This window comes from Trachinotus anak, unplaced genomic scaffold (assembly GCF_046630095.1).
Source record: "Trachinotus anak isolate AG129_WGS33_773 ecotype Australia unplaced genomic scaffold, CSIRO_AGI_Tana_v1 ptg000002l, whole genome shotgun sequence".
NCBI classification, from domain to species: Eukaryota; Metazoa; Chordata; class Actinopteri; order Carangiformes; family Carangidae; genus Trachinotus; species Trachinotus anak.
The window spans coordinates 7172431-7189220 of NW_027273853.1; the positions used below are offsets into that span (position 1 = coordinate 7172431).

The window sequence follows — 16790 nt, forward strand, 5'->3', positions numbered from 1 at the left end:
CCATTAAAGTGTCCTCTCTTCTCTGCGCAGGGCATATAAAACCATCGAGGATGATGACCTAAAGTTTCCCCTGATCTACGGCGAAGGGAAGAAGGTAAGAAGTGCTCAGCGGCCCGCTCGCTGACAGAGTTACTCCCACGGCCTTGTGCGCCTCGCCTGTAATCAAAGCTCGCCAGGGCACCATTAGTCAGCACCCTTCAACCCCATCACTGTGTGGAGGAGCCTGCCAGTGGAAAGCTTCCTGGCCTCTTTTTCCACACGGATTCACATCCTGCACAAACCTATGGCACAGATCATCTCTTCTCTCTGATGGACTTTGTGCTTTTATGCCCCACGGCAGATTAAAAACGTAGCACTAACACAGACAGGGGTCAGAAGAGGGAGTCCCAACAGGGCCACCCGTTAGATGATGAAAATGTGATGAAAGACGGATGAAAAGTGTCCAAAAAGTGACATATGTTAATTGGAATATAACATCGCTTAAACACTGGCTTACAGGAGAATCTTTGTCAGTGTTTTGACACAAAACGCAAAAGAAAAGGTCAAGACTGCAGCACAGTGTTCATGACATTTTCCTCTTCCTCAGTGATGCTGTACATGTGCTGGTGTGCAGCATCTTGTCCTTGATACATTAAAAAGGTCAGAGAGGAAACATGAATATGTTCTCTCTGTGGCCTTCTCTACCTACGGTTTAATACAGACAGACAGTAGATCTATGTTTGACTGATGACTGGGGCAGATGTCACCCTACAGAACTCACTACCTTCAACCGTGTTCGGGTTTACCCCTGCACAGTTGGCCATGCCCACATCGCATCCTCTTCCTTTGAAGTGAGTTGTGGAGATGGATGGCTAGATAGAGTGAGGGGGCTTTGTGCAAGGGAGAGTAACGCCAGAGCACTTCAAAGCCCGGCGCGCAGCCTGCTGGGCCCCAGCTCTCAACAATTAATCCCAGGATGTTTCCCCTTCTCCGCCGGAGGAGCTTCACCGCCACTTTGAAACACTCTCCCTTCTCCGTCTCCTTCTCTCTCTCCCTCTCTGTGCTGCATACTGATCCAAGCTCATACCTACCAGTACTGACTTGCCCTCGTACTCTTCTCCCCGTCCTTTTGTGCCACCCTTTTTCATACACTTTACAGTAGATTCAATTAGCCCAGTTCCCCAGTCTGGTGCCAGCAGCCATTTTTAGAGGCTGCGGTGGCAATCTGTGCAGACAGAAGGAATCAAAAGGAGTTTCGTAAGGCTTACAAATGAGTTTGATGGCTTCCGGGACCTGGGGAACGATTATTAGGCACTTACAAAACTGGAAGATGCTGACGATGAGCTTGTATTTATTTGCCTAAATGCTGTGCATCCATCCAGATAAAGATTCCCACTGGGAGTAGTCTGTATTCTTCAGTGAAATGTCACTGGGGATATGTCAGTGCAGATTATTCTTTACAGTTATCAGGGATGAAAGTCACATTGTGTTTTAATGACTTCATCCAAGGAGGATTTACAGGAAGTATATATGCTCTTGTTCAAAAAGGTCCTGCTTCAGTCACACACATGAAGTATAATCCAGAAACCTGCATTATGAACAGTAGCAGCTCATCAGGACAGTCTGGGGTCAGATTACGAGTCCAGGAACCAATACACAATTGTCAAAATGTTCTTTGACCACTTATCAGTCCTTAATTTTTCCATTGTGGCCACAGGATAATTCCACTTTATTAAAACTTGGGTTATATTTTTGTAGTCGTTGCTGGTTCAACTTCAACTTACTGTACTTGCCATATTGTGGTTGTGCACACACAGTTTTTCTGTACGATAACCATCATTTCGGCTGCACTCAGTTACAGGCTCACCTCCAAATAAAATGATATAATAATTTGACTAAACTGTTGGCTTGACTGCTCATGTTTCTTGCCCCCTCTGATTTTTCTTTTTTGCAGCAGCAGCAGCAGCAATCGGGCCATGTCCACAGATCTCAGGAATTACTTTTAGTGCAGAGTTATCATAACCAGTGGAAATGATGGCTAAAGCTACAAAAATAAGACCTGACTTATAATAAACTCACTGTATCCCTTTTGTCTGTGTTTAGAAAAGAGTATACATTAAAAAGTTACATATTTTTTTGTTAAAAACCCCTAAATTAGGGAAGCTGAACCTATAACACTAGTGAGACATTGTGCTTCATATACCTCTGGTCTTTTGCAGGCTCGTGTGTTGGCGACCATCGGGGTCACAAGGGGTCTTGGGGACCACAATCTCAAAGTGCATGATTCCAACATCTACATCAAGCCTTTCCTGTCCTGCTGCCCAGAGGTAGGCTCCATTCTGACATCCTTAATTATCCCCTCCTTTACAGTCTATAACAGGCAAAGTGAAATAACTCACATTATCTTTTACACACTACAAAAGTTTGGAGATTTATGTATGTTTACCCACCCACTCTGGTGAAACTTCTATTTGTTGTTGAATTATTTGAATTGAACAGGATCTATCTTCTTTTCTCTCACAAGGTGGGTAAACAAAGGATGAACACTGTAACACTGTGTGGTTTTCAAATATCCAACAAGTGACATTTCAGAGTTGCTCTTTGAAAGTGAAGTTATGAAGAGACAGAAACTCATGTTTTAATTGTTATTACTAATTAACAATATTAATTAATAATAACAATATTATTTTTTGCTGTTAAAAACCTCCTCTGATGGAAATCATGTTTTCAACCTTGTTAACAATGTCATATGGATATGATGTTTTTTATGTAATGCAAGACATTTTATGAGCGATATAAGCACAAAACTATGACTGAGTATTTCCACCTTGGAACTGCAGTAAAACAATGACAGTCTTCTAAAAATGGATTCAGACAGCCAGGGATTCATACGTCATATAACCTAAGGAACAATCCTGTCAACTTTCGGGGACAGGGGTCGGGAAAAATGAACCTGAAACCTTGTCAGTACAGAGAGCGAGAGTTTGCATTAGCACAACCACTAACACTGTGTCAGCCACTGCCTGTTACAAGCTGACAAACAATCAGAATCAGAATCAGAATCAGAATCAGTTTTATTGCCAAGTATGTTTTCACATACAAGGAATTTTTTCTGGTGATTGGTGCAATTGATCAGCAACAGTGGGGCTCTCTAGCCTTTATGATGAGGCTAATAGCAGATGGGAAGAAGCTATTTTTGTGGCGAGAGGTTTTGGTCCTGAAGGACCGCAGCCTCCTGCCAGAGGGGAGTGTCTCAAAGAGTTTGTGTCCAGGGTGGGAGGAGTCAGCTACAATCTTCCCTGCACGCCTCAGAGTCCTTGAGGCGTACAGGTCCTGGAGGGACGGAAGATTGCAGCCAATCACCTTCTCAGCAGAGTGGATGATACGCTGCAGTCTGTTATTGTCCCTCTCCGTGGCAGCAGCGTACCAGATGGTGATGGAGGAGGTGAGGATGGACTCAATGATGGAGGTGTAGAAGTTCACCATCATAGTCCTTGGCAGGTTGAACTTCTTCAATTGCCTCAGGAAATACATCCTCTGCTGAGCTTTTTTGATGAGGGAGCTGATGTTTAGCTCCCATTTGAGATCCTGTGTGATGGTGGTTCCCAAGAAGCGAAAATGCTCCACGGTAGCCACGGGGGAGTCGCACAGGGTGATGGGGGTGGGTGGGGCTGGGCTCTTCCTGAAGTCCACTATCATTTCCACTGTCTTCAGAGCGTTTAGCTCTAGGTTGTTCTGCCTGCACCAGGTCACCAGACGCTCAGTCTCCCACCTGTAGGCAGACTCATCGCCATCAGAGAATAGGCCAATGAGAGTGGTGTCGTCTGCAAACTTCAGGAGCTTGACAGACTGATGGCTGGAGGTGCAGGTGTTGGTGTACAGGGAGAAGAGCAGAGGAGAAAGAACGCAGCCTTGCGGGGATCCAGTGCTGATGGTCTGGGAGTCAGACACGTGCTTTCCTAGCTTCACGTGCTGCCTCCTGTCAGACAGGAAGTCTGTGATCCACCTGCAGGTGGAGTCAGGCACGCTCAGCTGGGAGAGCTTGTCCTGCAGCAGAGCCGGGATGATGGTGTTGAAGGCAGAGCTGAAGTCCACAAACAGGATCCTGGCATAGGTCCCTGAGGAGTCCAGGTGCTGGAGGATGAAGTGGAGAGCCATGTTGACGGCGTCATCTACAGACCTGTTGGCTCTGTAGGCGAACTGCAGGGGGTCCAGGAGTGGGTCAGTGATGGATTTGAGATGGGACAGGACAAGACGCTCAAATGATTTCATGACCACAGAGGTCAGGGCAATGGGTCTATAGTCATTTAGTCCTGTGGGCCTTGGTTTTTTGGGGACAGGGATGATGGTGGAGGATTTGAAGCAGGCTGGCACGTGGCAGGTCTCCAGTTAGGTGTTGAAGATGTCTGTGAACACTGGAGACAGCTGATCAGCACAGTGCTTCAGGGATGATGGAGAGACAGAGTCAGGACCGGCTGCTTTGCGGGGGTTCTGCTTCTTAAAAAGCCTGTTGACATCTCTCTCCAGGATAGAGAGAGACGTTCCTTTGGTAGGGGAGGAGGGGGGTTCTGATGTGGCTCTGATGTGGAGGTTAGTGTCAGGCGTGTCCCACTGTCTTTCAAAGCGGCAGTAGAACTCATTCAGATCGTTGGCCAGACGGAAGTCATTAATGGAGTGGGGGGGTTTAGGTTTGTAGTTTGTGATCTTTCTGAGCCCTTTCCAGACAGAAGCAGAGTCGTTGGCTGAGAACTGGAGCTGAAGTTTCTCAGAGTACAGTCGTTTAGCTTCTCTCACCGCTTTGCTAAACCTGTACTTGGACTCTTTAAACCTGTCCCTGTCCCCACTCCTGAAAGCTTCCTCCTTTTGCCTCCTGAGCTGACTGAGCTTAGCTGTGAACCAGGGTTTGTCATTGTTATAACTCACCCTGGTGCGTGATGGGATACAGCAGTCCTCACAGAAGCTGATGTATGACGTCACAGCCTCTGTGAACTCATCCAGACTGTTGGAAGCAGTCAGTGCAGTCCAAACATGCCCGCAGATCCTCTATGGCTTCACTGCACCACTGCTTTGATGTCCTCGCAACAGGTTTACACAGTTTTAGTTTCTGCCTGTATGTGGGAATCAGGTGGACCATCACATGGTCAGAGTGGCCCAGTGCAGCCCGGGGGACGGCGTGATCAGCACCACTGATTGTGGTGTAACAGTGGTCCAGAGTGTTCCCCTCTCTGGTCGGGCAATTAACAAACTGTCTGTATTTGGGCAGTTCATGACTGAGGTTCCCTTTGTTAAAGTCACCAAGGACAATAACTACGGAGTCCGGGTTGGTCTGCTCCACACACAGTATCTGGTCGGCGAGCGCCCGCTGTGCCTCCTGCACGTTTGCCTGTGGTGGGATGTAAACACCGACCAGGATGAATGAGGTGAACTCACGGGGGGAGTAGAAGGGCCTGCAGTTTATGATGAAAGTCTCCAGGTCAGGAGAACAGTGCTGCAGGATCACTGTCACGTCTCTGCACCAGCCACTGTTTGCATAAAAGCAGATTCCTCCACCTTTGGTTTTGCCGGACAGCTCTGTGTCGCGATCCGCTCTGAAGAGTTGGAAGCCGGCCAGCTCCAGCGCAGAGTCCGGATCGATCCACACAGCCACGTCTCCGTGAAGCACAGGACGGAAGATGAAGAAAAGTCTCTGTTTTCTGCACCAGCAGCTGAAGTTCATCCAGCTTGTTGGGCAGTGAACGCACGTTGGAGAGAAAGATACCTGGGAGAGGTGTGCGGAGTCCGCGCCGGCGGAGACGCGCAAGCGCACCGGCACGTTTTCCTCTCCTCCGGCGTTTCACTGCGAGAGCAACGGTCAGTGCACCTCTGACCAAAATGTCCAATAATCCCACAGATGAGTCGAGAAAAGTAGGAAAAAAATCCACTGGAGTTGTTTCTCTGATATTAATGAGCTCTTCTCTGGTGAAAGAGCTCCGGAAACCAAAGCAGAAAACTGGATTTATAAAGAAAATAAGGCAAAAAAATGCGCACCAAAACACCGAGGCAGCCATCCGCGGCGCCATGGCAACAGAATTTTTAATATAATATATATATTTACAATATAAACAATTAAAACATCCTAACTCTGCTAACTGTTCTGATATGTCTGCTAGTCGCTGATTTTGGTCACAACAACCTCCTCATCTGAGTCTGGGTCTGGGTTTCCTCCACTGTCTTGATACACACTGCTGTCTCACCTAGCTAAAGCAGCGGCGGTGAGCGGGGTATAAGGCCTGATTCAAAAATTCTCAATGATACATAGTTGTTTAAAACCTGTCTGGAGAGGAACTTTAAATTCAGTTGTTGCAAAAACTCATCAACATTTGAACATTACAAAACGTAATAAAGGAAATGCAACTCAGATTATCATAAGCCTCATGACCTCAACCTCCTGATTAAATCAGAGCACATAGGTAACAGTAGGTAAAATGCCTTTTGGCTATTCACAGTCCACGCTCTGAACTGCGTGGTCAATGTGCACATTAACATTCCCCACCAGCCGTCGCTCTCCGGTGACTCCTTTCCTTCCCCGTGTCTACTGCACATGATTGCAGTAGTAATGAAGTCCATGAATTCTCTTGATCTTTAATTCATCACCTTCCGAGTTCAGTCATAGTTCAGCCTCCTTTTTGATCTTGCATTTCTTTTCCAATTTTCCCTCTGAGATCCCTGAAGTCACTGTTGTTTCAGACAGAGCATATACCAAACAAATCGGTGTATGTGCTGCATGTCAGACCTGAGCATTCAAGGTCTCGCTAGATGTTTAATACAGGAGAGAAATAAACAGTTTCTATATAAAGATATCATGTATGTGGGAGAGGTGAGACTGTGCCGTGGAGGGTTTGTGAAAAAAACTTTCTGCCAAGATGTCAGGTTGGAAATACTGAGTACTCACAGGTTATAAATAAAAAAATAAAAAAAGCTGACTTTGACATTTGGAGTCATCAGATCATACTCATGAGATCAAACGTGGGTGTTGAATCAAAAAAATCGAATGCTGCGGTCATGACCCGTCATCCAGACAGATTGCTGTTGAAATCTGTTTTGAAAGTGTTTCTGGAAACTACTATCTCTCTTTCATGGATTGATAACCTTGCTCCTTTTGTTCTTGCAAAGCTTAACTTAAATAAAAAGGTTTTACGGCTATATGGAGGTTCATGATACACACGGAGGTCATTCTGTTTCCTTTACAACAGCTCTCACAGCCACTGTGGTCACACTGTGCTGTTTTCACAGTAGCCTCTGCAGCAGGTTGGTATGTCAGCTGTGAACAGGCAACTCCTCTGTTACATGAAGCTAAGGCTAACTAAGGCATCTTTTGTTTTCTATGCACAGTCCAAGGTCTGTAGGCATTATTTTGATTGCTATTTCATAGTATGCTTTTGTTCAAACATAGTAATTAGAGTTTGAGTTGCCACAGTAACATAACATGTCTTTGTTTAAGCGTGTCTTTGAAAGATTAAGGCCTTCAATTCCTTTCAGAAGAATGCATAGAGGAAGATGTGACAAGAAAATTGGGCTTAAATGCTTAGTTGACTTAAATTAAGAAAAATCATTTTCTCACTTACCTCTAGTGGTATCTATCTATGCAGAGAGTTTTTGGTTTTTTTTTTGCAAAGATGTTGAGATATCCATATTATGTATTATTTGTTAAATACAGTGAAATATAATAAAAATAAAAATTTTACCGTGTTCCCAGTACTCTGGATAATAGATGGCAGGTCCCAAATTCATACTCCATCCTAACTGCATACAATATGTTCTACATACTCTACGTTTACTGTTTTAGCAGTTAGTATACAGACTATTTAATGTAACAGTAAATTATTAAGTACATGTCAAACTACAGCATTTGAGGGTCACTGCCTATTAAACGTCACTAACACAAAGCAAAATGTTTCTCTTGAGAATTAATTTCAAGATTTTTCTAGAGCTATTTCACAACCATTAACCAATGATTTTTTTTCCAGCTGTGAGCAGGTCCTTCATTTCCTTTGTGCATTGCATTGTGGGAAAATGGTGTCCATTGACAGTACACTCAAAGAACAGGCTGGTTTTAGTTTGCATATTGTGTGGGTTGGTGTATGTACAATTTGTCAATTTCCAGTGTGAACACACATCATATACTCACAACCTGCCTAAGATTAGTGCGTAGTACAGACATGGGACATGCTGTTCGTCTTTTTTAAATGTAACTTCTCAATTTGTTGAACATAAATGAAATTCCCTTCACTGGCATCGGAGTGGAGGCAGAGAAGTTACAGGCAAATATCTCAAAACCTGGACGAATAATCCCTGAACTACTTGCATGGGAACGTACCACGAGGGAAAAGTCTGAAAATTAGATTTATTTCAATTTGGCTGAACTCACCCCTCACCCACACACACACACACACACACACACAACCTCTTAACAGGTCCAAGTGATTCCTAGAAACGATGCATCTCTCAACCCTTGTCCCCCCTCTCACCTTCAGGTCAGAGTTTACCCACTGGGACAGTGCGAGCACGGAGCTGATGACGTTCTGGTGCTGGGAACTGACGGTCTGTGGGACGTACTCTCCAACCAGGAAGTAGCTGAAGCAGTCACCTGTTTCCTGGCAAACTGCGACCCCGACGATCAGCACAGGCACGTTCACTCATCACACAGCTGCAGCCGCCAGTCAGAGCTGAACTTCCTCTCACCCCGTCTTATTTGGAGTGGATGAACGCTGTTATCTTGTTGTAATTATGCAAATTTCCAAACATTTAGATAAGTCATTTCTCTGATGTCAAGGAAAGGCTTGTAAGACTATTAATGAGGCGCTCTGACTCTTCTTCTCCTGTGAGCTTAGTTTCAAAAGTTCATCCTAACGTTTACTGATTTATTTATTTTTTAAATTTTATTTTATCTAGCTGCAGGCAGATGTACTTAGTCAAATACTGTGCATAATTATTATCAGATTTGAACCATTTATCTGTTTGTTTATCACCATGCTAAGACTATGCCTTCATCATTTATCTCTTTTGTTATGTCAGGTACACAATGGCAGCTCAAGACCTCATCATGAGAGCACGAGGGGTGCTGAAGGATCGCGGCTGGAGGATATCCAACGACAGATTAGGCTCCGGTGATGACATCTCTGTCTACATCATTCCCCTCATGTATGGCAACAAGCAGAATTAGCCGAGCGACATAACTACAACCACCACCAAAATATAACCCTGCCTTGAACTCTGAATTTCACTTCTGCAGTTTCCTCACATCCCTTGTGCTCTGTTGTTAAAGTGCTTTAGTGTGGACTTCCTCTATTGCTGAGGGATCCATGACATTCCTGGCCACAGATAGGATTTTTGTCCAGGCTGTTTTACCCCCCTTGATCATCTGAGGATGATGTTATCCCTTCTTCTTGTCTGGTCTTTTCTTTTATAGAAAAGAAACTACTGCAGAAACTAAATCATGAAAAGTTAAACTACTGATGTTTCTTTCCCCCCAATATTCTGTGTCTGACTGAGGAAGCCATGAACTTGGTTGTGAAGCAATCTCTCATGGACGAGATGGTAATATGCATCTCAGGATTGCTGTTACTAACTAATGCACAATATATATATATATATATATATATATATATAAATACATTTGAAAATGTAAATACTCCCAGGTATAACACATTTGATTAGTGTGTTTGGTTGAACACCTGTACAGTGTAAAAGCAACACTAACCTGAAGACTAATGTTGTGTACTGTATATATGAATCATTCCTCCTCTGTTCCATGTAGGCTTTTCATGTAGCCAGGTTCAGTCTGCAGTTGTTAGTCTGTTGTAGAAAGGAGAAAAAAAACGTGTACATCTTTTTTAGCTGATTCTCCTAAAGCTGCAGCTGCAGCTTTCTTTTTCTTTCTTTTTCTTTTTGTTTATTTGTAACCCTTGCGTTGCAACTGTCTCCTCACCATTAAGGAAAACTTTGAAAATGAAGAAACATGTTTATGAAGAACATGCAAACAGGAGTCCTGTTTACCCTGCTCACAGCATCTTGTTATACTGTTGAATCTAGCCCAGCTTTTATACTAATTCAGGTTTAAGAAGGAAAAAAACCCAACAAATCTTTCTCTTATTTATTCACCATCAGCCATCTACCTCATTTTCTTCTCTTGTTGTTGTCCTCTTTAAATGGCTGTTTGCACGCCACGTTGGCTTCAGCAGCTTCCTCAGCTGCTACCTGTGCCATTATTTAGTTACATTCTCATATTTGCTTTTGTAAAAATGTTTTCAGAAAAGCACTGAAGCAAAACAAAGCTCCCAATTGTCGTGCACTCATTTTACCTTTTCTCAGTATCAGTTTGATATATCGTCCCTATTAAGATAAACTCATCCTCATAAATAGCTGGTGCCTCTAACAGTGAGAATTCATTGACTATCATTGCAGACAATTATACAGACAATACTTAACCCTATGTGTCTCTACAATCAATATTGATCCCTGATTCAGTGGTTTCCCACATTTTAGCTCATGTAGTTTAGTTTGTACAGCTTCTACCAATTGTTCACAAATATTGTCTCTTACCTGCCGTACAAGTGGTCAAAGCTGGAGAAACATGGAACAGAGTGACTTAATTTAAGTGTAAAAATGTAAATAACTTTTTCAGTGGTCGCTTCTCTCCTCTCTTTTACTGTAAGTGATGTATATCTTACTGACACAAAAAGTAATTTGTACTGTTTTAGAAACTTGGGAACAGTTTGAAAAAAAAATGGTTTAAATGCTCATTTTCCTTCTCTATTAAAGAAAACGACAATTCCTGACCTTTTAACATTTTCTTCCACATTACTCTGCTGTGTCTTTGATTGAATGTTGGTGTGCTGACTGTGTAGTAGACAGGAAAACAAGGTGTGAGATGTGAGTAGCAGGTTTGTGAGAGAAAACAGACAAATGGGGAAAATAACAGGAAGATAAAGACAGCCACGTACGCAAGAGGGCTTAGTTTCAGTTGACTGTAAAAAATGAACCAAAGTCATGACCTGGCTGTACTGTGATTGTTTTTATTTATTTTTTTTAACTGTTATTTCCAAAAGGGAACGTGACTGTTAAAAGAAACTCCGCAGGAACTCGATTGGGAACAAACTCACTCCCTTACACTCCAGTAACTCTATAGATTGGCCATAACAGTCAGACAAACTGTGTCAAGTGAGTCCCAAAGCAATATGTGGATGAAGGATGAAGGGTATCAGTTCACAGAGTAGCCTGATAGAAGATTTCATGGTGGAGGCTGCTGCGAGGGGCGTAATTTGACCCTGAAGCACTAGCACCCAGAAGTGATGAAAGACAACTTGATAACAAAGGGAGAAAAAGTGCACGAGATGTTCGTCTACATTTCAGCTGGTCTTCCACTTTAATTTGGTGAGCGAGAAGGGCTGTGGAATAATGAGGAATCATTTCTTTTTACTTTCAGGTGCAACTGTTGCCATAACTCACTCCTACTGAAGTGACCTGAGACCAAATACTTGAAATACCTGAGAACAATGATGTAAATCAAATGCAGGGTTAAGCTTTCATATTTCCTGACAGGACGGAGGTACAGTATGAAAAAAAGACACATTCCTCTGTCTCGTGCTGTGAGAGGTAAAGAGAAACCTGGGGGGTTTTTGACACCTGCCGACTATTCAGTCCTCCGTGGTGCAGTATCCTGTAGAGACTTTTTCCCCCCCTCTTTGAAGGCGAGTATTGGTCGATAAATTTTTGCCACTGCTAACAGACAACTTTTTTTATTTTTTTCCTCAGATTGTATTCTTTGAAGGGCGGAAACCCCTAAAACAGAATTTAGACCAACTACAATACTAAGAATGTGAAACCCGTAGGAGTCATTGTTCGACTGAGGCAGGTTTCGCTATCACACCTTAGACCGGTTGGTCTAAATCATATTGTTCTAACTGTATCAACAGGTGGTGACAGCTATGTGTCAACCTGATACTTCAAGTTGCATATTACATGCCAAGATATACATGAGCAGGTTAAAACAGGCCCGCTTCACAGCAGACATGAGGAACTGTGATACTGTGAAAAGCACAGGTGCTACTCGTGACATTGACGACTGCTGTTTTTATTCAATGTCCCAGTAAACAGTGACGGCGACGGAGACCCTGAAACAGAGGGAATTCAGCCACCGTTACGTTTATTATTCACGCCTGTGTCAAAGTGTGAAAAAGGCCTATTTGTAAGTTTTGCTTCTTCTATTCCCTGCAAAGCATTTTGTAACTCTCACACATTATAAGGCATATAGAACAGGGATCAGGAAGCATTACTAAGAACTTACAAACTTCCTGTTTTGTGCTGTGGAAGTTTCACATAATCCACACACATCTGACTTGTGTAAGCTTAATCAGCGTGGCTGTTTGCACCTGAGACCAATTAATACGCGCAGCTGCACAACAGCTTCATATGTGCAGGTCACCTTGTTCCTATTTTTCAGCTCTCATTTTTTCTTTTATTTTCCCATCTTTCTCTTATGTATTGTTTGATTTATTTATTTATTTTTTTTGTAAAAATGTGGACTTTTTATGAAGCCAAAAATTAAGTATGCAAGTAAACAAAACACACAAGATGGAGAGTAAAAGCTCTGAGGAATAACAGAGCAGAGAGCCAGGAGAGATATGCGGCCCACCCCTGTCTACAATTATGAATCATCACTTTTATAACTCGCTTTTCAATTCATGATATCCTATCAACAGGTGGATATTAGGATAAAAACATATAAATCACAGTTACACACCTACTACGTGCCTTTACACACACTCAGGATCATAAAGTGCTGTTGTAGGAGTCTCAAACTGCCGAGTCCTCTGCAGGAGCTGGAGGGCCATCTGGTCCCCACAGGCCGGCACCGCATCCTCCTCCAGTCAGGCAAACACTGATCTGGCACTCCACTCCTACTCTCCACACGTGTGTGTGTGTGTGGTCCAGATTGGATGACGGCAATGATGACACAGACAATCCTGTGGGTGGCTTGTTTTTCCAAGGTCACAGCACTCCCACCCCACCCGTGGATAGATCTGAGGGAGATGCTGAGTGGGCTTGCAGCGGATACTCATCTCCTGTACTGGAGAGGTGACGCCATTTCTCACTGCAGTGCAACATGGGATAGCTGAGGCCACAGCCCTCAAGCCTCCTGTCAGAGGAGTATTAAGTGGAAAGATGCTGGGTCTTTTTTTTCCTCCTGCATTCCACATATGGCTGCAACTAATCGTTTTCAGTATAGTTTCTTCGCCAATCACTTTGTCTATTAAACAGAGCTGGACCCAGCAAATGTTCGTATTTTGCTTGGGAAAATGGCCAAAAAAGATTTGTCAAAAATAAAAAGTTGCATATTAATTTTATGTCAATCGATTTGTTGATTAAAGGGAATCTGATTCAAAATCAGGGCTGCAATAATTAGTCGATTAATCAACTATTTGTTTGAAAGAAATTAATCAGTAACTGAAAACTGATTCATCATTTCAGTCATTTCTCAGGAAAAAATGCCAAATGTTTAATGGTTTCAGATTCTTAACCCTGACGATCTGTTGCTTTTCTCGGTCTCACGCTAGAGTGAGTACGAATATTTGTGGGTTTTGGACTGTTGGTCGGACAAAACAACACATTTATGGCATTAACTTGTGTACTAGGATTGTGTGATGGCCATTGGCAATTTTTTTTTTACCAAACTATGTATCAATTAATTGAGGAAATAACTGGCAGATTGATCAACAATTAAAATAAGTGTTACAATTGTATAAAACCAGGGAAAACAACATTTGAGAAGCTGAACCATGAGATGTTTGGCATTTTCAGTTGATATTAAAATATATATAAATATCAACTATCGACTAATCAATTAACCAACCATTTCCAAATTTGATGCATTACAGAGGCAGCATGTATGAAGGTATTTGGTGAACACACACACACACACACACGAGGGCCGACCGTCCTGTCAGGACAAAGGTGCGGCTGCTTCAGCAGTGCAGCTGTGATACCCCACGTGAGCGGGCAGATTTTCCACAGGGGGCTCTAATTTACTGCTTTAGGGCTTTGGCTGCCTCAAGTATGATTTATCTGCGGCCCAGCTCGAATGAGAGCTTGACACAAGATGGATGAGGAGGACGTGGGCTGCCTCTGCACTGCTCACTGGTCCATAGGCTGGCTCTCTGTACCGTCAGAATGTGATAAACGATGTTTGGTTTTACCCTGGAGGCTGGATTACTTGTATTTCTTACACTTATTTGAATATATTTAAGGCAGACCTGTAGACTGTTACTCAACAGGCTTGACAATAACCACAGGTTCCCTCTGTGGTTTGTTTACTAGTCAGCTTCTTCTACAAAAGGAAAAGAAGTCACACCTTTCAACCTACGTGTTTCTCTACAATGAGTAGCTGGAGTAGGATTTATTGTGTAATATCAGGACAGATGCTAGTGGGAGGAACTGTAGCCCAGGATGAACATAACTCTGCCTAACACACCATCATGTGTGAACTCATAAATATTTCATGGGAGTATCCTTGGAAGGTCAAATGCAGGATTCAATCTTCAGTCAGTCACTGAACGAGCGGCGTGCTCTCCTCTGGGCTATGGGGGGGGGTCTGAAGTCAAGACTGCAGCCCTTGCACGGTTTCATCGACCCAGTGCTGCCTGGCCCCTACAGCCAATCCAAGCTCATTATCCATTCCGGTCCCCACCCCCATCACGAGACCATTGACTGACCATACTAATGTGATACTGAGCAGCCAGATGCTGTTGGGCACCAGTGGGAGGATTTCAAAGGTTAACTCACAACGCATGACCCACATCAGCGCTCTGCTCCCAGACCTGGGGGTGAAGTCATGTGCTGTGTCTGTGCGCAGCATAGAGTTCAAATACTGAGGCACACACCACCCAGATTTAGCATAATAATCTGATTATTTGGTGAACAGTGCCAACAGCGCTGCACAGATTTATGTCTGAGCTCTGCCCTGCGTAGAAGAGGTGTTTAGATGCAGGAGGAGCACACACACACACTATCTGCTCCAGTGTCTGATGGTATGCAGCATTATTAACAAAGGAGGGAGAGCCATAAAGCCAGATTGTGTGTATCAGAGCAGATGTATTGTAGGATACCTCTGTGGGCAGTGGGAGCCACGTCACTCCTCTGCTCATAGCAACAGTACTTGACCTACATGCTTTCCATACAGCCCACTCCGCCTGAGGAGCTGGAAAACTATGCAAATCCACACGACTTGCTCCTGCATTTTAAAATGTGCACATCAAATTATTACAACCCGCATATTAGAAATGACCGTCTAACACATGCAAGATTTCTCCTTCCTGCGGAAAAAAAAAAAAAGTCATCATGGCACCAGTTACAAATCAAATACATGTTAATGAACCTCAATCTCACATTAGGTCTGCGTAAAATTAAAACTGCATACAACAAAGTCCTTTTTTCCCCCGCAGTCATTCACTATTTTATTGGATGACACATGATACAGTTCTGAAACGGGTTCAGCTCAAAATGCAACAATGCAACCACAAGCCATTGTCCGTTTAAAAGCGGTGAATTACAGCTTCAAACATAACACGGTGGCTAGACGCAACACCAGCGGCGTGCATTACCTGGAAAAACCGTACAACAGCGTTGAGAGCAGGGCTTTTTTTTTCTCCCCCCCCCCCCTCGGCTGAAGTGGAGGCACCAGCACTAGCAAGGCAGTAGCTTGCGCAGTCATCTCCATAGCGGGCAGTGTCACAACCCAACCAACAGCACAAACTACTACCTCAGCCAGTGCGTGGTCAAAATGCGAGGGGAAGACGAAAATCTGCGCACTTCAGAAAAAATATATATATATACCAAAAAATAAAAAATAAAAAAAATATCTGTATATCGTAAAGCTGAAGAAATGCACCGTCTCGAGTGCAGCGACATTCCCATGCAGCCGGAGACGGAGCGTCCTCTCTCTCCCGTGTCGCGGCTCCTCTGTGCAGACTTGAAATAAGAGGGAAACCCCGCCCAAGCAGACCTGCTTCCTCCGCTCTCCTCCTCCTCCCTCCCTCCCTCCCCCCTCCCTCTTCTTCAGCGCAAACCCCCAAACGGTCCTTTCCCCTCATATGACCTACTGGATGGTCCTAAGCTAGGGCTCGGGGGCCTCCAGGGGACATGGAGAGGGAGCCCGTGGGTCCCTGAAGGCAAATTTCGTGTATAAGCACTGAACGCATGGATTTTTTTTTTTTTTAAAGTAAAGAGATGTTTTCTGTTTCTGTTGTTTAAAGTACAAGGCACTCACAGACTAAACTGTAGTACATGAGCCCCACTGTAAAATATTCTCTTCAAATTTTCCCTCAACTTCACACATGAAATTTACACACTGGGTAAATGAAAATAAAAAAGTTAAACCTCTGTGTAATACCACGCCTTAATCTGTGTATATTGATATAATGGTACCATCTGTACCACTGTATACACTGTATTAATATAATGTATCAATATAATGTGGTCCTATTTTAGGAATTTGGTGTGTTCATAGAATAAAGTCATTTACAGCATGGATATACTAAAATGTCTCGTTTTGTCTGACCTTCCATCCAAAACCCAAGTATAATCAGTTTGTTGTCATGTATGACAAAGAAAAGCATCAAATGGTCACACCTGAGAACCTGAAAGTCTAAAAATGTTTGGGCTTTTTGCTTTAAAAAAGGACTAAAATGATTTGTGATTCACATAATAGTCGCCTATTATTTTTTTTTATTTCAACTAATAGATTAATACATTTCCCTTTGAATCAGCCTGAGATA

General features: G+C 43.4%; 1 protein-coding gene across 1 annotated transcript in view; it reads left to right on the plus strand.

Annotated features, from left to right (window-relative positions):
* ppm1h (protein phosphatase, Mg2+/Mn2+ dependent, 1H) overlaps positions 1 to 10818 on the plus strand; it is a 39254-nt gene extending 28436 nt beyond the window's left edge. Inside the window, exons 7-10 of the mRNA XM_071493195.1 lie at positions 31 to 94; positions 2199 to 2306; positions 8493 to 8644; positions 9034 to 10818. Coding sequence (XP_071349296.1) covers positions 31 to 94; positions 2199 to 2306; positions 8493 to 8644; positions 9034 to 9181 — 472 coding nt within the window. The 3' untranslated portion in view covers positions 9182 to 10818. The remainder of the gene's footprint in view (positions 1 to 30; positions 95 to 2198; positions 2307 to 8492; positions 8645 to 9033) is intronic.
* The last annotated feature ends 5972 nt before the right edge of the window (positions 10819 to 16790 follow it).